At 39.7% G+C, this 22,467-nt stretch overlaps 1 protein-coding gene across 2 annotated transcripts; it reads left to right on the forward strand.

The window, feature by feature from the left end:
* The first annotated feature begins 2,323 nt into the window (after nucleotides 1-2,323).
* Nucleotides 2,324-6,061, forward strand: LOC121806301 (patatin-like protein 2). 2 transcript variants are annotated; one of them, XM_042206297.1, is made up of 6 exons: nucleotides 2,326-2,563; nucleotides 2,690-2,871; nucleotides 2,940-3,123; nucleotides 3,575-3,736; nucleotides 4,430-4,732; nucleotides 5,605-6,061. In XM_042206297.1, exons 1-6 carry the CDS (start codon nucleotides 2,396-2,398, stop codon nucleotides 5,827-5,829), a joined length of 1,224 nt encoding a protein of 407 aa, XP_042062231.1. In that variant the 5' UTR covers nucleotides 2,326-2,395; the 3' UTR covers nucleotides 5,830-6,061. The 2 variants fall into 2 exon arrangements, with proteins under 2 accessions (XP_042062232.1, XP_042062231.1); XM_042206298.1 differs by lacking the exon at nucleotides 3,575-3,736 and having other exon boundaries at nucleotides 2,324-2,563.
* The last annotated feature ends 16,406 nt before the right edge of the window (nucleotides 6,062-22,467 follow it).

Raw genomic sequence — 22,467 nt, forward strand, 5'->3', positions numbered from 1 at the left:
AATTAAAGGGAGTATTTTATAAGTATTTTTCATAAATATCTGTAATCACTAACAAATAAATGAACATAAAGATAATGAAAATTTATGCACCGAAACCAAAGCGGCTACAAAATTTCAGTTTATTAACCACGATTACTCATAGCTCTTTTTGAATAATGTGTTGGAATCTTGTTTTAAGAGGTCCGGTCAATGAAGTTTGACCAATAATAAATGTGACGAGATATTTAATTTTGGAGAATTAAATGATATAGCGTCGATCTACGTTCCGCGTAGATGACCGTAGTATATTCACTTTCTTAAATCCGATTCCCGGTGAGTAAGAAATAGTGGATTAAATTTGGTCATATTGTAGCTTTTGATAAAGCTAGGAGTTGAAAGTGTAGGGAGTAATTAACTAGTGTTAATTATCCCACATAGGAGATGAGACACATCTTTAAATGTGTATTTATTAAGTGACTTATTACACTTAGTAATTATCGTGGACTAAGATGGGTGAAAGAGCCCACACGCGCGCCAAGCCGAGCTGCGCCCGTGCCCGAGCCCAAGCCCAAGCCATTGGACTTGGACTTGGACTTGGACTTGACAATTGGTCTTTGGGTTTGGTTCTTGGGCTTGGCCCTGGATCCAGACTTAATATTTTTTGGGCAGCAGCCTGATCAACCTGACATGCTGCGCCTTGATTAGCAGTTTGATCAACTCGGCCTGCTACGCCTTGAGCGATGGCTTCAGTAGCCTGATCAACTTGACCTGCTGCGCCTTGAGCGATGGCTTGATCAGCGTCTTGATCAAGTCGAAGTCCACATGTGACGGTTGAACTAGGGCGTGTACAACGTCTAGATTCAAAGTCGACCACTCCAGCTTTCAAACTCGTAACGGCCGGCGGTTACAGGCCCGCCATAATGAGCCATGATGACAGCCATCAAGGCTGAGTTGACACCTGCAGTGGACCAAGCCTATAAATAGGCTAGTCATTCCTTGCATTAGGAATAGAGCACAATAGCGCACAATTAGAACAAGCATCATACTCTCTGCATAGTCTTTATTTCCGAAGCTCTGCCCTCTCCTCCATCCAGTTCGCCGGAGCTCTATTGATTGCGGTGCTGCTTCACCAGAGACGTAGCCATTTTATCTTTGGGGACGACACGCCAAACCGAGAGCACTACTGGGGTGTATCTCGTCTTGCGGAAAGAGGACTCCTCGACTCGGCTAAGTTTATTTCCAGTTTTACAGTTTCGATTTCATTGTAATTTTCAGTTTTATTTCTTCCTTTTTGGGTTGTATTACGTCCGGTATTGTTTATGTTGGTTTCTGGATTACAAGAGATAAAAGCCGGGCGTAATACAACCCAAAAGAAGGAATACAGAATGGAAAACTGAAACTGAATTACAATGTAAAATTCGAAACAGATAAACCGTGAAACAGTAGTTAGCCGAGTCGAGGAGGCCTCTTTCCGCAAGACGAGATATGCCCCGGTAGTGCTCTCGGTTTGGCGTGTCGTCCCCAAAGATGAAACGGCTACGTCTCTGGTGAAGCAGCACCGCTATCAGCAGAGCTCCAGCGAACTGGATGGAGGAGAGGGCATAGCTTTCGACAGAAAAACAATGCAGGAGAGGGAGAGCTTATGATGCAGAATGCTTGTGTATTATATTCTAAAGATGCATGGAATGGCTAGCCAATAGGCTCAGTCCACTGCTGGGGGGTCAACAGCCACGATGGTTGTCATCATTGCGAGAGTGTAACTGCGCGTGTGTGCTCTTTCACCCATCTTGGTCCACTATAATTATTACGTAACATAAAGTCACTTAATTTAAGCACATTAAAATATGTGTTACTTCTCCTATGTGGGATAATTAACACTAGTTAATTATTTCCTAAGCTCAAACTCCAAGCTTTAATTAAAAGCCAATTATGCCCAACTTTAATCCACTATTTCTCACTCACCGGAAATCGGATTTGAGAAAGTGAATATACTACATTTATCTACGTAAAATGTAGATCGACGCTATATCATTTAATTTCAAAAAATTAAATGTCTCGTCACATTTATTATATGGTCAAAATCCATTGACCGGACATATTTAATCCATGATTTTACAGTTTATCTCTTGTAATTCGAGCATTATCCCCAACATAATGATTTTGTTTTAGACGCCAATATATTTGAAAACCAGGACTAATTAATTAATTATTGACTGGGAAAATGATAATGGAAAGATACGAAGATGGCATATTTGTTTTCACATGGACAATGACAGCAGTAGTAGAAATTTACCAAGAAACTTAAATACAATTAAAGACTACAAAATTTAAAGTCAATTTATGGTTGGGCTTTTTGTACATATATAGAAGCATTCACCTCGACTTCCTCCTCATTAAATTCTCGAAAGAGGAAACAATGGATAAAAAATGCATCTATCTTCCTCTTGTCGTCCTCTTGATAGTTTTTCCGACTTCGTATGCACAAACAAGAGCTAAAATGGTGACGGTTTTAAGCATCGACGGAGGCGGCGTCCGAGGCATTATTCCGGCCACAATACTAGCCCATCTCGAATCCAAACTCCAGGTTTTCATCTTTTTATTTTACTGACTGGTTAATATCTAAACTCAAAGATTCGAAGTACTATTATCATATACTATATTATTTTTAAATAGAAACTCCTATTTGCTTACTAATGTTATCAAATACTAGGAGTTAGATGGTCCGAACGCAAGAATTGTTGATTACATGGATGTGATTGCCGGAACAAGCACCGGGGGGCTTATCGCCACCATGCTGACGGCCCCTGGCGCCAACAACCGGCCTTTGTACGCTGCGACGAACATCACTAACTTCTACTTGGAGCAATGCCCCAAAATCTTCCCGGAAAAAAGGTGTGCAACATTATTAATACTACTTGTTTTTTTTTTGTGTTTTAATTAGAAATTATCGGTGGTTTTAGCCGGAGAGGCTTTGTGGGGCGGCTGACGAATTTATTCGGCGGCCCCAAATACGACGGAAAGTATCTAAAAGGGATGGTCCAAGAATTGCTAGGGAACCTCACTATGAGCCACACATTGACGAATCTTGTTATTCCTACCTTTAACATCAAACGCCTCCAGCCAGTTATCTTCTCCACCAATGATGTACGTAATTTATTAGTACATCCCTACTATCTTAATTTTAATTAAGATCATTCATTGATTTATATGTACACTAGTCCAAGCATGGACCCCTATGCATATAGTTACTATCGCACTTAAGTTTACATACTAGAGTGGGTCGTAATTTCATTTATACAATAAATTCAATTATTTTATTATTTTATATTATAATATACTCCCTCTGTCCCATTAAAGATGACTCATTTCGTTTTGCACACTTGTTTCGTAAAAATCATAATAAATAGTAAAGTTGAGGAAAAGTAAAGTAGCTTAGAGATTAATGTAGAAGAGAGTCACTTCTATATTATTCTCTCTCTTAATTTACTTTCCCTCTACGTTAACTATTTATTATAATTTTTACAAAACATATGCGAAAAACGAAAGGGGTCATCTTAACTGGGACGGAGGGAGTAATATGTTATGCATCATACAGGGTAAAGCAAATGTTTCTAAAAATGCTCTATTATCCGATGTGTGCCTTGGCACCTCTGCGGCTCCAACTTATCTCCCACCTCACTATTTCGAGATCAAAGACGCCGGCGGGCAAATACACACCTTCGACCTCGTGGACGGCGGCGTGGCAGCAAACAATCCCGTGAGCACCTACATATTATTACCATACGTTACAAATTACTCCTTTCGTCCACGAAAAATAGTCTCATTTTGCCATTTTGGGATATCCACAAAACTTAGTCTCATTTCTAAAAGTGGAAAATTTCTCTCTTATACTTTTTCCACTTTTTTCCCTTTTGTCATACTTTACCAACTTTTTCTCATCCTCTCTCTTACTCAGGGACGGATCTAACTCCACAAGGGACAAATGCCCCACCTAAAAAAATCATATATGCTCTTTTGATCATAGAATTCAACGTCGAACTAACTTTAAAGACCGAGCTAAAGACCAAATCTCAGCCATCCATTTATCTAATCTAGGGGATGATTTTACTTCGTTGTATACGGACTTCATTATTAGATCGTTTTACTTCATCACAGAAGACTGAACTAAAATGATCTTAAATGAACTGTGTTATCTATTAATGAACTATATTTTGGTTCGATGGTTCGGCACTAAAAAGTAGTTATGCCTATATCATAACCCTTTGATCATAGAATTCTTGCCTATATCATAACCCTTTGATCATAGAATTCTTGGCTCCGTCCTGCTCTTACTTTACCAATTTCTCATTAAAACTCATACGATTAGCAAATGAAACTATTTTTGTAGGCAAAGTAGTAAATGGGCATTTGAATCCTAATATATTGAGTTTTGGAAATGTGGTTTCCGCAGACACTAATAGCCATTACACACGTCTCCAAAGAAGTATTGCTGGGAAGATTCAAACTAGAAGACATGCAGCCCATGGACAGCACCAGAATGTTGGTGCTGTCCCTCGGCACCGGCCTCGGTCGGGTTGAAGAGAAGTACAATGCAAAGGACGCGGCCAAATGGGGCCTGCTCCGTTGGGTATACAACGACGGTGCCTCCCCAATACTTGATATTTTTGGAGACGCTAGCTCGGACATGGTCGACATCCATGTCTCCACCGTTTTTCAATCCATAAGCAACGAACAAAACTACCTGCGAATTCAGGTATGCAAAATAACAAATGAATCTTCATCCATCATCAACTTGTTTTTGATAAACTCGTCGTTGAGGTTTTGTTGCAAATTTATCATAAGAAAACGAAATATGAGACAATTATTTTCGGCATGAAAACTAAGAAAGTGTTGTTTAACAATTTAAGTCAAAAGAAAATAAAATAGGACACAAAATAGAGTAAAATATAGTAATAGATATATTACTTTTTTTTCTTAAAAAACAACTCACGTATAGTGGAACAACCAAAAACACTAATACGACTCACTTGTAGTGTACATCTATATTAATGTATGAAAGAGTTTTGTTTTAAAAAAATTAATTTTTGTTTATTTAATACTCTTCGTCCTGTCATAAACGCGATGTGTTTCTTCATGGCACGAGATTTAAGAAAACAATATTTAAAGGATTAAGTTGAAATAAAATAAAGCAGAAGAGTGAAGCGAGAATAAAGTAAAAGACAGTAATTATGTTATTTTTACTAAGTAATTTTAATATTATTTATTCTAAAATTAATTGTAAATAAAATTTTGATTTATATTTCATTAATTTTTATTAACTCTCATTTATAGTTTTTGAAACACGGACCGAATCAAAATAAGATAATTAATTATGGATATTTCGCATGTCAATCAGAATGATTCATTTATATTTTTCTCTATAGAAAAGAAATTATTTTATCAAAGTTTAGTGGTCCCATATTTCATTAATCAAATAATCAAATTCTATACTATGGAAGACGAAAAAAAAGCTAGTTAAATTTATTTACGTATATTGCTTGAAGAAAATAATCTAGTTAACTAATTATGTGAAAAGTTCCATAAAAAAGATTGCATTCCAATAATTTGAATGTTTGATTTGAAAAGGAGGATGGCTTGGTGGGGGATGCGTCGTCACTGGATGTTGCAACCGAGAAGAATTTGCAAACGCTTGTGCAAATCGGCGCGGATCTGCTGAAGAAGCCGGTTTCGAGGGTGGATCTCGAGACGGGCCGACCGGTCCCGGTTCAAGGAGAGGGTACTAATGGAGATGCTTTGGCTCGATTCGCCAAGTTGCTATCCGATGAGAAAAAGTTCCGCCATTCCAATTAGTTAAACAATAGTAATTTTCAATATAATAGACCTATACTACTTTAATGCATATTCCATTTTTCTTTTTTCTTTTTTTGGCTAATAAATACTATACAAGGTTAATTGAATATGTATACTTAATCCTAGTTTCGGTTATGGTTTGTAATGGGTGATTCGTGATTTCATTTATTCTATGCACTTTGTGATAATTTGTGATGGGCAATGAAATGGACTTGAACCAAAAATATGTAAATTTGGGTGTCCCCACTATTATGTTAGTTGCAGAAAGTCTGCCTTTGATTCACATGCGTTTGGTCTAATCTTTATAGAAATAGCGGTGCAATCGAACAATATCCATCCAAAATATCTAGATCGTCCCATTAATTGTCTAAGTGTTTTTTTAAAGAGCAATTCACAATGGTCGTTCTAGTGGGCAGATTAGTGGTTGTCATATATGACAATCTTAGTCCGATCCTTCCTTCTGTAGGATGATTCTGCCCTAATGTCCGCCCTATTAATTATCCATTTTCATTAAATTTTTAATGTTATTATTCTTTATTTTTGATGTCATATATTATAACTAGTAAAATTAAATATTAAATTAAATAAAAAACATACATTACTTAATTTAAAAAAAGAAGTTACAAATTTTATATTTAATTTTAAATTTTTTTATTTTCAAATAATAAATAGTGAAATATAATATACTACTCCCTATTTCTCAAAGGGAGTATAAAATACAATAAATTTTAATAAAACACTTACATTAATTAACAAAATACTTACATTACATTACCATAAAAATACATGCTTACATGAAAAAAGTATAAACAAAAAAAATCGAATAAAATGAGAAAAGTATAATAAATGTCAAAATTAAAAATAAAATGTTGAGTTTGGGGGTTGGACCAACAATCTTTATGATTATTTAAGACACATTTACCACTAGGCTAAGCATATACTCTCTCCGTCCCATAACAATATGCACACTTTCCCTTTTAGTTCATCCCACAAGAATATGCACTTTCTAATTTTGGAGCTCTTTTCTTTCTAATAAGGTGGGACCCATTCTCCGCTAATAATATTTTATTTACTTTTTATCTCCACCCTCTCTTACTTTACTAATTTTGCATTAAAACTCGTGCCGAACCCAAAATGCATATTCTTTGGGGACGGAGGGAGTATTTTGTATTGAAATCAAACAAAGTTTTACATAAAGCAACAAAAACTCTGTTTTAAGTGTAAAACTAATTGTCCCATATCGAAATCACAAATAAATTTGGAGTTGAAAACCTATCCATAAAGCTACCATTATCCCACATTGAAATCACAAACCTATCTATAAAAGGTTTACTGAAGCAATGCAAAACTTGCTCATCCAGTGTGAAGGTGTCATGACCGCATTTTGCTAAGGATAGCGAAAGCGGGTAAACCGCGACTAATAAGAATGATTTAAGAAGCGGAGAAAGAAAAGGGGTAGAACTTGAGAATTTGCACAAAGGCCAAGTCGATTAATATCATAAAATAGAAGCCGAAGTATTCAATTACAAGTCGATAAACATCTCATCAAATAAATCAGAGTTCGATGGTGAGATTCTAAAATTCTCACTCACAAAAGCACAGCGGAATAAGTTCTTGCAAAACGACTTTGTGTATGAAGACACGAATCGTTGGAAGATCCACTTGATTATTTAATGACATCGACTCCGATCATTACTCCTTCGTCTTTACGTTCAACCTGCACATTTATAAATACATGCAGGGCTGAGTACAAGAGTACTCAGTGGACACGTGCCGAAAAGTAAAATATACACTATATAGTTGTGATCCATCTACAGTATCGCACGAGGGTTTTTCCTAAAAGGCCTGAGCATACTAAATTCATTTGTGAGCTAAAAGTTCGTCCGATCAGACTAAGTTCTTTCATCATTCATAATTCGTCATATCTACACATTCAAGCGCCCATCATTCCATTCCATCGTACCGGGAAGGTGGCCACCTTCCACGGACACAGAACCGGCCAACCCTCTCGATGGCTCACGTCTTTCAACGTGTACACAAGTCTGTGTTGGGATTTTACCCACTCTCATACCCGAATTCGATTTACGTTTTGAGGTTACCAAAACAAAAGAGGCACTTAGCCCCACAGATAGACATCATCAAAACAAACATTTTATAGCATGACATCAACTTTGAAAGGAATCATAGCTCCATTTTGAGAAAAGATGATATTTTATAATTTCACAAGTACTTGATTTATATCCACACTAATTTGCTAGATATTTAAAAGAAAGCCTACCTGGTATTCTTATTCCTCAACTTAATTACTTGCTTTGGCCTCACTCGCCCTTGAGCAATTTATCATTTGAAAATAAATAGCGTAGCACGCTAATTAGTACTTGAACTATTTTCTTGAGAATAGAATGCATGCATTCTATTGGATAGCATCTATATCTTAGTCTCGGTTTATATGATTTTCTTAATCCTACCTCGGGCTTCACTACTTCGCAAAATCTAATTATTTACTTTAATTATATCCGGAGAAATTCTATTTTCTCTAACACAATTACTTGGGCACTTATTTTTAATAACATATGGATTCTTGGGAAATCCCTTTCTAATTCTTTTCTTCGGGTTTTCTTAAGACCGCCCATCGCGCCTCCAACTTTAATACTTTCCTTCTTCAGAATCTAAATAAGTTAATTCGGAAATTAATTCATCAAGCTCCAACTCAATTCTTAAATTAATCCCTATCCAAACAAAATAAATTCTCAAGCTCAACAATTAAAAGTTCTCTGTCCAAACTTATTCCACCAATTAAATCCAATCACAGCATAAATAATCTCAGCCCAATTTAACTAAATAGCCCTCTGGCCCAATTCACCAACCAATTAAAGATGGCCCAAATCTCAAACTTTCTTTTATTTCCAATCCGTCGGTCCATTCAATAGTTAAAGCCCAAATCACTTAATAAAAATCAGTCCAAGCATACTCATAATAAACAAATAAAAAAAATAATTATTGTATTATAATATTTATTAGTATAATTTATATTTTCGTTGATGTTTTCTATGGTGACATTTAAACATCAAAAAAAATTCGTTTCCATCCAATATACAATATTGAAAATATTGATTATTTCGAACCTCTGCTGTCACGAACATCGAAAAATCTTATAAATATTAGCGATAATTTAGACCCCCCGTTTTAAAATTTCTGGCTTCGCCACTGCCACCATCACTTATCATGTTTATGTGTGTGTAGTAGGAGATGGAGTAAGAAATGCCATAGATGATTTCTGCGTAGCCACGCCATCGTGATTCTTCATATAGTATTATTATACGTTCTACTCCTTTGGTCCAATATCCATATGTCAATACTTGTATAATATATATACTACCCCTTCGTGAAATATTGTCTAATTTTACTATTTTAGTCAGTCCATAAAAGATTACCCACTTTGCTTTATTTAATTTTTGGTAATAGGACATCACTTTCCACTAACTCTTTACACACGTTCTATTATAAAATAAATATACAAATGTGAGACCCTCTTTCACTAACTTTTTCACCTCACTTTTCTTCACATTTTTTAAATCCTGCGCCAATCAAACTTGAAAAATATTTCATAGACATGAGGGAGTATAATATTACTTCTAATTAAAATAAAATAAAAACTCCTCATTTCCTCTGGCATTTTATGTCACCTTATTCTAAGTTGTAGGAGTATTTATATTTTAGACATTTTACTCCCTCCGTTCTATAGTGGTGGAGGTATTTCTTTTCAGCAAGAAGATTAAGAAAAATGTGTGTAATGTATTAAATAAAAAGATAATAAGTATGAGAGAGGGAAAAGTAAGAAAAATGTGTGTAATGTGTGTAATGACTCCACTACTATGAAACGTACCAAAATGGCAATATGACTCTATTACTATAGAACGGAGGGAGTACTTAATTTCAACCTGAGCCTAAATTCTTGTTTAAATGAGTGGGACAAACAATTATTGTTATTTCCAAAGTTCACCTTTCGGCAATAAGAGCACCCGCAACGCATCTCGTGGGTGTCTCTTATCTCGTCCATCCGAGACGAGACGGACGCAGGACGCGTTGCAGCATCTCATCTCGTCACCATCCCGCCGAGACGCCTGTCCCACCGAGACGGATGGAGAGCCGTCTCGCCACGCGCCCGCGCGACGTGGCGCACGCTGGTGCCACGCGTGACGCCCACTCGCCGGCCCGCGAGTTGGCTTCGTCACGCTAACGCAATAAATCATTTTTTTTAAAAATTCGAATTTAATAAAAAAATCAAACGGTAATATTACCATTTTCGACCTTTTTTTATTATTTATTTTTTTTACTCTATAAATACTCATATTTCATCCTCATTACACACACAAACACACATCTATTCTTCCCAAATCATTTCCATTTCCTCTCCAATTTTCATCTAACCTCTCCAATTTCAATCACAAAATGTCCGGCGACGGAAACTCTAGCGGTAGCGGCTCCGGCGGGTTTGACATCAACGCGTTTGGCGACTGGGGGGCATGTACAATGTATTGGGAGGTTCGGGTTCCAGTTCGTCGACGCCGGGAACCCAAGGCTCGTCGACGCCGGCGGGGTACTAAAGTTCATTTTAAAAGGGTATGACAGTTGTGTTTCTTTCGATGGTGAATTCTGAGGTCCAGAGGATTCGCTAGAGCACAGGGTCTAGGAGATCATGAACTTTCAGAATGCAGTCGTTGTCACAGCAACCCCCTACTTCAAAACCTCAACCCTCTACACTATTGGCTATTATAGGGAAGTCGGGATCGAATCCACGAGGATGAAAGGGTTAGAATGCATTGAGAGGACTTTTGGATGGTTCGGTTGCTGCCACGCAACATGAGGGCTGAGTTTTAACTACTAGGCATGAGAAAGTAAATCTAGTCTATTCTAACTACCACACCTGGAGAATTGGAAGCACGTAAAATATAAATGCATTCATGATTCGAACTAAATGCAACTTGAGAATATTCACCAAATTCCTGGGTCAAGTAAATGAGTTCCCTAAATTGGCTAGACACAAAGCATGCAAAAGTAAACGACAAACAGGTTTCCCTAATTGGCTACTGACAGAAAGCTGCAACTAACAAACTAAAGTAAACTCGATTATAACTACCGATCGACTTCATCGTCTTCAACAAATGAACACGAAATGAACCAAACAAAACATGACTACAGGGCATACTCCAAATCAAACGATGAACACTGTGATCAAACTAAAAATTATCAGATCTAATTCACTGGACCGAGTAAATCAGCAGTAACAGAGTTTTCCATGCAGATCTAAACACACGTACTTCAGAGTCAAGCAAGTAAAAGAGATCTAAGCTAAATCTGTCAGATTCACCACCGGCTAAACCAGATCCACAACTTCCAACACCATTTCTACTCCAATTCAATAGATCCACTCCGATCTCAACGACCTCAACTCCGATCAACAACTCAATTGCGAAAAGCATCCAAATCAGCAAAACAGAACAGTAATCAACAGAATCAGACGAAAACAGAAAATGAAACTAGATTAACCATAAACTGCAATTCAAGTCACAAAACAGTCGCCGAATTTCCGGCAAGGAAATCGGCGAGATAGAGTACGTGCGAAAAGTAAATTATTTCTTCGCTTCTTATAGGAGCGGTGTTACACTTCCAAACTGAACAAAACACCACACTAAACTACTCCAGATCTCCCATGGACCAAGTGCGTAAACTAAGTGAGTGAATTTTTTAGAGTGAGCTGGAATACCCAAGGAAATTTTCTAACTAAGTGCCTCTTCTTTTTCTTTAGCTTCCTTGTATTTATAGGCGTGGCTCAAATCCCTAAGGCAACAGACTTCGTAATTTGACAATTGTGCCCTTAAGGATTTCACTATTTTTCTTCACTTTTTCTCTTCTATTTTCTCTGCCCTGGTGATTGCTCTCCCTTCCTGGGTCTGGCAGATTTTTCACGCAACTGGACTTATAAATGCGCGTTAGCATCGTAGAAAACACAGAATTTATATCTAAAATAGATGCATGAAACGAGACTTGTCAAACTGCTCACACTTAAACCATACTTGTCCTCAATTATGAAAGACAAGAAAGAAAGAAAAAAAGGCAAGTTTCGATGCATCCTCCCCTTTCAACCGTCCTAAAACGTAAACTCCTAGACCTAGGAAAAAATAATGAAACACACAGAAATCACAAGACAAAGAAAAAGAAAACACATAAGTGCATAAATTGGTATTTTTCTAGCAGCCATCCCCACAAGTTTAAGGTCAATCCAAGCATTTACAGCCTCAGATACTTCCCCCTCCATTCTTCTATCTAGTCAAGCTATCAGTTCGTCAAGATAGCCTAAAATTTTACCTTCTGTTAGATTCACACGATCACTCATTCCTCACCAGGGACGTTACGATCATTCGCTCTTCATTTTTCCATACCATTGATGCCTTAAGATTGTTGCCACAGAATAGTTCCTTAAGGTCTTTCATTAGGTTATAATGGGGCTAAGGGGTTACGGTGTATATCGGTGAGAATCTTAGGGTCCTAAGTTGAGAAGTACAGGTAAAACATGATACGAACATGTGAACTCAGGGGCAAAACTTGGTAACAACCTCCCCGTGTATGATTTTATCTTTCCCAGCATATTGGAGATGTTCCCCTGGCTAATTAGCCTTATTTTCCCTACTTTATTTTCACTGGGCCATAAAATTTTTCTGCCCTTCTCTTCTCTTTTTTTTATATCTGTATTTTTTTCTTGGGTCAGGTAACAACTGTTCTTGCCCATTTTTTGCATTTCTAATTTTTTTCTTTTTCCTGGGCCTGATAACATATATATATATATATATATCTATATCTATTTTTCCCCATATTCTAACATTTTTCTCGGGTCAAGTTACAACTTTTCTTGCCCGTTTCTTTTTCTAACTTTTTTCACATTTTCCCTTGTTTCTCAATCTATCTTCTACCTCTACCATCAAGCTACTCCATCCCTTCCCCCTTGTTCACATGGCTTGAAGGCTAAAGGTTCCAACAAATGGATTCAGTTTAGTATGGGCCCAAAGAGTTCACTTAGGGGTGCCTTTCCAATGAGGGAGGTTCAGCAGGTTCAAAAGAATTAAGCTCAAAATGGTTATCCCTATTGCCTTAGTCCTTACTACCTATGTCATTTTTCCTTTAGCATCAATGGCAGCCACTATCTCTCTTTTTTTTTAAGTGTTTAGTAGAAAGTGTTCTACTTTAGGCTTATAACTCACTTTTAAGAGGGCTTCACAGTAAGCTTAAATTCAGGTGTTTTCTATCGTTCTTACTTCTTCCAACTGACTTAGATTTATTAAGGAAAAAGGGATTCACAAAGTAGCACGTGTCATCTCTTCAATTACTCTCCCTAAGGGGCTTTTGCTATGTATTATACCAGTTATGCAAACACAGAACCTAAAAAAACTTCTGCTAACTCTTAGACCTAACAGAATATATACAATACACTTGCTGCACTAACTGCTTCCCCCCTCCCACTTCATTTATGCTTGTCCCTAAGCAATCCTTATGAAGTGGAAAGCAGGGCTGTTAGTGGTGACATAAATACAAAAACATAAAGCACAAACTCCTCACACTTAGACCAAGTATTGGGCTAAGTGTAAGAAGGCAAAACTCAACAAAACATGTACAAAACAATCTTCTCACACTTAGGCTAAGCCATGGGCTAAGTGTGAGCAGATACACAAGAACATAGAAAATAACACATACTAAGCACACAAACTTCTCACACTTAGGCCAAGCGAATGACACTTTAATCTTTGGAGTCTCCGTCATCTTTCCCCTCATCATCTTCGGTTTCTTGAGCGAATGGCACTTTAATCGGCGCGGTACTGGGCTCGCCCCTCTTCTCAGAGCGTAGGGGTTGCTTGACAGCGGTTACCGCTGGTTGCTTTCCTTTGCGAGTGCGCTGCATCTCATAGCCCTTGTCTGCACCATCCTCCTCCTTCCACTTCGCTCACTGGGCGATCAGACTTTGATTCCCTCGGCATCGTGGTCGTTATCACCTCATCCACTTGTTTATCCTCCTGCATTTTTCCTCCGTCCACCTGAATATCCTCATTCCTTGGTTCCTCAGCTTCTTCTTCACTTTCTCCATCTTCTGCAGTCTCATGGCCTTTGTCATTTTCCACTAAACCCTCATCCTCCGCAAAATCATCTCCTTCCTCATCTGGTTTAACATAAATCTGGAAGTATCCAGTGTATTCGTCCAGGAAACAGAAAAACTTCTTGTCTGCCAATCTTTCCAACATTTGATCTATGAAAGGCAACGGAAAATGGTCTTTCCGCGTGGCCTCATTCAGTTTCCGGTAATCGATGCACATCAGCCAATCGATTACCAATCTTGTGGGAACCAACTCATTTTTCTCATTTGTCACCACTTGGATTCCCGACTTCTTTGGTACCATATGGACTGAGCTTACCCATTTACTGTCGGGAATGGAGTATATGATCCCCAATGACAGCAGCTTGAGCACTTCCTTCAGGACTTCTTCTCTCATATTTGGGTTCAACTTCCTCTGCGGGTCTCGGTGGGGTTTCACTCCTTCCTCTAAGCGAATATGATGCATGCAAAGGTCAGGACTGATCCCCACTAGGTCTGATAGAGTCCACCCTATGGTTGTCTTATTCTTTATGAGCACTTCTAGTAGTTCCTCTTCTTGCTCCCTGGTCAGATTGCTGTTGACGATCACAGGGAACATTTCATTCTCTTCTAAATAGGCATATCTGAGGCCTGGGGGTAATGTCTTCAGTTCTTTCTTTACTGAACTTGTATCCTGGGGTAATGGGTTCTTCTTTACCTCCTTAGTGATTAATCCTTCAGGCTCAGGTAAATTTTCCACCTTGGCTACACAAGCTTACCCCTTAGACCCGACAAATTCAGGGCTCTTACAGAATTCCAGAATTGCTTCGGCTAACTCTTCATCTGTCATTCCCAGTGTGTTTACTGCACTGCACCAATTGGCCACCTCCTTGTCAATAAAGTGACTCAATTCTGAATTTTCCACTTGTTCATGCATCAATTCAGTCTCAAGAAATTCTTGGACCAGGGGGTTAATCACATCTACAGCATGCATATTTTCTATATCCAGTGGCTTCTTCATAGCCTCATCAATGTTAAAAGTAAACTTCTCTCCATGATAATCTAAGCAAATAGTTCCATCAAAAACATCGATGATTGTCTTAGCGGTGCGTAAAAATGGTCTTCCTAAGAGCACTCTGCTAGACTCAACTGGTATTCACTCATCTTGATAACATGGAAATCAACAGGGTATAGAAAATCATGCACCTTAACTATTACATTTTCTAGCACGCCCTCAGGACTGATGCATGACATATCGGCTAATTGAATTACCACCTTTGTATCAACCATTCTTACTCCTTCCAGTTTCTTATAAAGCGAAAGCGGTAAAACATTTATTGATGCACCCAGATCTCACATAGCATACTCGACTTTAATGTTCCCAATCGAAATGGGAAGGGTGAACATACCTGGGTCAGTACGCTTGGAAGGCATCCTCCTCTTCTGAATCACTACTGATACGGTCTCCCCAATCACTATTTTACCGCTGGGTTTGGTCTTCCCGGCGATGAACTCCTTGATAAACTTACTAAAAATGGGCAGCTTTAGAGCTTGGAGAAATGGCAGATTTATTTCCAGCTTTTCAAAAATTTCCATAAAGTCCGCAGGATCCTTTTTTTTCTTCCTAAGTTCCCCTCTATAGGGAAAAGGGTTTCACTTACCTTTCATTGTTGCTAACGTCACCCTTGGAAGATTCTCCAATTTCTCTCCTGATTTCTTCCACCTCCGCCTCAACTCCTGGACCTGAGAAGTGTTGGTCAGCTGCTTGGAGTACTGGTTTATCAACTTTTCTGCTCTGGTCATCGTCCTCTGTTCTGATCTCCCCTGTTTCAGCTTCCCCTGTTCCGGTTTCCTTCTCAAGTGGAATTGGAGTGGACTTTCCATCTTTCTTCATACTTGGACTATCATATCCTCACCCCAATCTCAGGGTTATCTGGCTCATGTTCGCCCTATCTGGTGGTTTCACTGAGGCAGGAATCCTTCCCTCGTTCCCGCGCATCTCACTCAAAGAAGTCGCGATTTGAGAGAGCTATTTCACTAACATGTCCATGGCTGCCTTCTGCTCAGTTTGCGCATCTTGAAGCTTATGCACCACGTCGTTGTTGGATTGCATATTGTTCTGATTGTGCTGCTGCGAATTCGCCAGATCATTCACCAATTCGTCAATGCTATTCGGCTGCCTGGAACTCTGCTGGCTAGTGTTCGGTCCTTGAGGGTGGTTTTGGCCATGCCCCTGATTCGGCCGGAAGTTCCTCGGACCTCCTGTGTTGTGATATTGCGGATTCTGTCCTTGTTGACCTTGAGGGTTGGGCTGAGAATTCTGAGGTTTGCCTTGGTAATTCCTTTGGTGCGGCGGCACGTATGAACTCGCTGGGTTGTTCTGATTCCTGTTTGCCCAGTTGGGATGGTCATTTTGCTGCCGGTTGCCCCAATTGTTCGCCTTCTGATTTCTGTTCATCCAATTCGGTTGTCGCTCTTGAGGGTGTGGATAGTTGTTGCTCTGTTGTTGGGGTGGTAGATTCAGATCATTGTCGGACCATCTGAAGTTTGGGTGATCCCTCCAGGGTGCATCCCTTTGCCTGCCTGGGTTCCATCTTCCGTTAGGATTCCAGCTTCCCATGGCATTCGCCTGAGCCTGGATATCTCCCTCGCTTTGCTGACCATAGCACTGGTACACTTCCTCTGGACCTAGCATTTGTTTGATCTTCTCTCCTGGGTCTGAGGAATTGTTCTTTCCTAAGGCAATCAAAATTGCTTTCTCCAGCTTATCTATCCTTGCATCTATCTGATCTTCACTCTGCACGTTCACTGCCTCCACACTCCCCCTCTTAAGGATGGTGCGAGGTGAGTCGTACGCCTTCTTAGCATCGATTAGCCTTCCCAAAATCTCTTGGGCCTCGCTTACTCGTTTCTTGGTAAAATTTCCCCCGCTCGAAGAGTTTAGTAAATCTTGGATTCCGGATAAAAGATGTTGTAAACCTCTGCTTCACACATTCGATTGTTAGGGCATGAATCGAGCAATCCTTTGAATCGCGACCAATATTGGCTTAGAGACTCATCATAATCCTGTCGGCATGCTAGAATCTTCTTCTTAATTGCATTCGTCTTATTCGACGGGATAAAGTAGTCTAAGAATAGTAACCTGAAATCCGCCCATGAGCTTATAGAGTTTGCCGGCAGCCTCAGTAGCCAGGTGTTCGCCTCTCCCTTCAGTGCGAAAGGAAGAGCACGTAGCCTATAATCTTCCTCGATTGAGTTGGGTGGCCTCTTCTGAATGCTGCAGAGCTTGCAAAACTCGTGTAGAAACTCGTAGGGACATTCTATCTTGCGGCCATAAAAGTGTGGCATCACTGCCAGTACATTGGTCTTGATGTCTATCAATCTCTGAGCTGGGGTGATCACTATTGCTTGAGCTGGCTCGCCGTTCAAATGAGCATTGAGCGAGCCGATCTCTGGATCGTTGTCAGGTTCAGCCGCCATTCTGACGGTTCCTTCGTCTGAGTCTGCAGTCAAATCAACTTCCTCCTTGATGGGTAGGACTAGGTCGTCGTCACTTTCTGAACTCAGCTGGACCGGATCTCCTATTGTCAACCCAGATCAGGTAGTAACAGGGGAGACTGTTTTCTTTATCTGCCAACTAGTTTGAGCGTCTCTCCAACCAAATGAGTTATTCCAGTGTTCAGACCTTGAGCCTTTGCTCATAAACTTAAAAGAAAACGAAAAACAACAAATTAAAACTATGTACGCCAAAAATCCCTAAATGCACACGTAAACAACGCCATCCATCCCCGTTAACGGCGCCATTTGAAGTTCGTTTTAAAAGGGTGTGACTGTTGTGTTTCTTTTGATGGTGAATTCTTAGGTCTAGAGGATTCGCTAGAGCACAGGGTCTAGGAGATCATGAACTTTCAGAATGCAGTCGTTGTCACAACAACCCCCTACTTCAAAACCTCAACCCTCTACACTATTGGCTAGTATAGGGAAGTCGGGATCGAATCCTCGAGGATGGAAGGGTTAGAATGCATTGAGAGGACTTTTGGATGGTTCGGCTGCTGCCACGCAACATGAGGGTTGAATTTTAACTACTAGGCCTGAGAAATTAAATGTAGTCTATTCTAACTACTAGACCTGGAGAATTGGAAGCACGTAAAATATAAATGCATTCATGATTCGAACCAAATGCAACTTGAGAATATTCACCAAATTCCTGGGTCAAGTAAATGAGTTCCCTAAATTGGCTAGACACAAAGCATGCAAAAGTAAACGACAATCAGGTTTCCCTAATTGGCTACTGACAGAAAGCTGCAACTAACAACCTAAAGTAAACTCGATTATAACTACCGACCGACTTCATCGTCTTCAACAAACGAACACGAAATGAACCAAACAGAACATGAAAACAGAGCATACTCCAAATCAAACAATGAACACTGTGATCAAACTAAAAATTATCAGATCTAATTCACTGGACCGAGTAAATCAGCAGTAACAAAGTTTTCCATGCAGATCTAAACACACGTACTTCAGAGTCAAGCAAGTAAAAGAGATCTAAGCTAAATCTGTCAGATTCACCACCGACTAAACCAGATCCACAACTTCCAACACCATTTCAACTCCAATTCAATAGATCCACTCCGATCTCAACGACCTCAACTCCGATCAACAACTCAATTGCGAAAAGCATCCAAATCAGCAAAACAGAACAGTAATCAACAGAATCAGACGAAAACAGAAAACGAAACTAGATTAACCATAAACTGCAATTCAAGTCACAAAACAGTCGCCGAATTTCCGGCAAGGAAATCGGCGAGATAGAGTACGTGCGAAAACTAAATTGTTTCTTCGCTCCTTATAGGAGCGGTGTTACACTTCCAAACTAAATAAAACACCACACTAAACTACCCCAGATCTCCCATGGAACCAAGTGCGTGAACTGAGTGAATTTTTTAGAGTGAGCCAGAATACCCAATGAAATTTTCTAACTAAGTGCCTCTTCTTTTTCTTTAGCTTCCTTGTATTTATAGGCGTGGCTCAAATCCCTAAGGCAATAGACTTCGTAATTTGACAATTGTGCCATTAAGGATTTCACTCTTTTTCTTCACTTTTTCTCTTCTATTTTCTCTGCCCTGGTGATTGCTCTCCCTTCCTGGGTGTGGCAGATTTTTCACGCACCTGGAATTATAAATGCGCGTTAGCATCGTATAAAACACATAATTTATATCTAAAATAGATGCATGAAACGAGCCTTATCAGGTACCAACCACCCCATTTTGATGTGGATGCATACGCTCGTCCCCCGCCCCGAGGTATTCACAGGGATTATCCCAAATCATGGAGGATTATCCGGATGAACCCACTCCGGAAGGAGGATGAGGCGGTGGAAGCTCCAGGGCATTCGACGCCATGGAGGAAGAGGCGGAGGCGGCCGAGGAGGAGGAGGAGGATGTAGGTCGGCATCTATACAGCCGCAAGGACACGATGGCTGTGTACAACGCCTGGATCAGCGTCTCGAACGATCCCATCGTCGGGAATCAACAAACCTGAAAGTGCTTATGGGAAAAGGTCACCGAGGCCTACAGCGAGATTAAGCCGAAGAGGTCCCGCCGCCGCACATTGAAGATGCTTCGCGCTCACTTTGACCGAGTCGACAGAGAGGTCAAAAAATTCTACGGCATCTACAAGACTGAAGCGGCTCATTACCACAGTGGAGCCACGGGAGCCGACATTCTGAGATCGGCTTTGCGAGTCTATTTCGACGACACCGGCAAAGAATTCAAACATGTCGATGTTTGGGAGGTCGTCAAAGATGAGGCATGGTGGGCCGGCGGTGTCCAGTCCAGCACGAGCTCGACCTCAAAGCGCACGAAGCACACGGCGGGTGACCAATACTCGTCTAGTGGGGGTGGTTCAGGCAGCGCTGCACAAGAGGTTGTCTCGCAGGAGGTTGAGGGCACGACGGACGATGCAGGGGGGTCCTCCCGTGGGCGTCGTCGGCCGCAAGGGACCAAGGCGGCGAAGACGGTTAGAGGGAGGAGGGGCCGAGGCGAATCAAGCCAGGCGGGCACCCAAGGGCCGTCCTCCTCCTTAATTTCCATGTACTTCAACGCCACGATGGCGGACACTTCCCGCATGACGCCTGCCCAATTTCAAGCCCATCATGCTGGCATTGTGTATCTGGCGGGACAACTTGGTATTCCGCCTCCACCGCCTCCGGGGGATGATTCGCCGGCGGAGTAGTTTTTATAATTTCTATAAAATTGTATTTTAAATTATGTCTTTTTTTGTTTATTTTGCCACGAATTTAATTATGTATTTTTTTAGGATTTTAAGTTGTAATTTTTATTTTATTTAATGAAGTGTGTTTTTATTAATTGAATCTGTTGGAAATAAAAATAAAAAATGAAATTGAATGAATAGTTAAGGGGTGAGATGGTTAAGAGACAGATAAGAGATGGGGTGAAAAGTACAGTGGGGCCCATGAATAGTTAAAAGATGAGACGGTTAAGAGACGGATAAGAGCCAGCGTTGCGGATGGCCTAATTAACTTGTTACATGTTGTTAACTAGAAACAAATATCAAATGTATAGAATAAAGTTTATGATAACAATGCTAAAATCACCAATGAACAAATATCAAGTGTATAGAATAAAGTTTATGATAACAATGCTAAATTCACCAATGAAAGGTATGCTATTCAATCAACACTACTATAAATCAGATAGAATCAATCATAGACTTAAACAGAAAAGGCAATGGGAGAAAACATAGTCGATTATAGCAACGACTTATTGACAGCAAAAACTGCAGAACTGGAAAAGGCAATGGAAGATCTCAAACAAGCTAATGAAGAAGCCGTGCAGTCATGGCTCGACTCTCGACCGCTGATCGATGAGCTCGAAAAGAGGCAAGCCGAGCTGAACGCGACGAGAGCCAGCGTTGCCAACGCGAAAAGTGTCATTACCGAGCTTCAAGCGCAGCTGGGAACGACAGAGATGTTCATCAAGTCGGCCAAGGACGAAGAGCATAACACACGGATGAAAACGAACGTCTTGAGCCAAGACGTGCACGCGATGCAGGAGGAGACGGAACAGCTCAAAGCGAAGATAGTTAGGAAGCGTAGGAAAATAGCGAAACTGAAGCTAGGGCTGCGGCTCAAGAGGCAGACGCTTGAGACGTTCGAGCTCACTTGTGAGGCAGTGGAGCTCGAATCACGTGCCTTTCGCGCCTCGTTGGCTCAAGCATTGTACTACATTGATAACTCTGAGGCCGCGAATGTGATGATCCAGCTGAGTCAAGAGGAATACGGACGTCTGAAACAGGAAGCCAACGAGCGAATCTCGGAGGCAGAGAGGCGGATTTCAGAATCTGCGGACGAGAAACTTGGAGCGGAGAAGGCCAGAGACTCGGCTTTCAGGAGACTACAGAGCTTACATCCTCACAAGAGATTTCGTCAGAGCAATGTGAGAGAACAAACAACTGAGATGGAGAGACCGCGTAACCCGAGCATACGTAGACATGGGCTCAGCACTCCAACACGAGCTAATCCGCATCAGAAATCGAAAAACTACTATACTTTTCATGTAAAGAAAAAGGAGTCTATCTTTTTCAGGATTAAAACTTTCATTGTGCCATGTTTAACAAAGTAGTTTAAACGACGTGCAGTGTAAAGATTGGTGTGATATTAAAAAATACATTCCTTTGCTTCCATTTTAAGCTTAAATAAATAATAATTATAATTTCATGAATTAGAGTCGGGCGTAAATTATAAGCTTCAATATGAGTTTTCTTTGTCGATTCTTTCCTAGAATATAAAAGAGAGTGAGTTTTCTTTGTCGATTCTTTCCTAAAATATAAAAGAGAGTCGAACCGCACATGGTTTTGATAAGTATAAATAGGACCATTGTATATTAATTCCAAAAGAAATACTCTCCGTCTCAAGGTAGTTGAAACATTTCTTTTGGGCACGATATTTAAACTCATATAACTAATGAATTAATTTACTTTTCGACTATGGAAATGGATCCTAGACTTGATTTTATCATGTGGGAAAGTAAAAAAGTTAACATGAATTCATGGGAAAATTTCTAAGGATATTTACTAATTATAAAACATTTATTTCACTTAAAATATTAAGCTCTGAATAATAAGTTGTGAATAGTGATGGAACATTAGTAATTTTATTTGAACGATTTAATGAGATAAAATCGATAAGAAGTGAATATATATCATAGATGACGATGTATGGAACGTGTATAATTTGAGAATTAATTTTAATGATATGGTAATTTTTATGAATTTATTTAAGTTATTAACATTGGCTGTGAATAGTGCCGGGTGAATAGTAACTGAAGTCTTATCCACTTTAATTATATAGTTTAATGATGATAAATAAGTAATAAAATGAAAAAAAGGGTGGTCATTAATGGTATGCAAAGCAAGTTGATTTAAATTTAGAATTTTATTAGCCGTTTAGTATATATAGTGAAATTGTAACATAATGGAGTTATGTTAGGAAT

This window comes from Salvia splendens, chromosome 6 (assembly GCF_004379255.2).
Source record: "Salvia splendens isolate huo1 chromosome 6, SspV2, whole genome shotgun sequence".
NCBI classification, from domain to species: domain Eukaryota; kingdom Viridiplantae; phylum Streptophyta; class Magnoliopsida; order Lamiales; family Lamiaceae; genus Salvia; species Salvia splendens.

Coding starts and splice junctions, on each gene's coding strand:
- LOC121806301 (XM_042206297.1), top strand. CDS start 2,396: ATGGATAAAAAATGCATCTATCTTCCTCTTGTCGTCCTCTTGATAGTT. Junction 3,124..3,574: donor TTATCTTCTCCACCAATGAT/GTACGTAATTTA, acceptor TGCATCATACAG/GGTAAAGCAAATGTTTCTAA. Junction 3,737..4,429: donor GCGTGGCAGCAAACAATCCC/GTGAGCACCTAC, acceptor TGGTTTCCGCAG/ACACTAATAGCCATTACACA.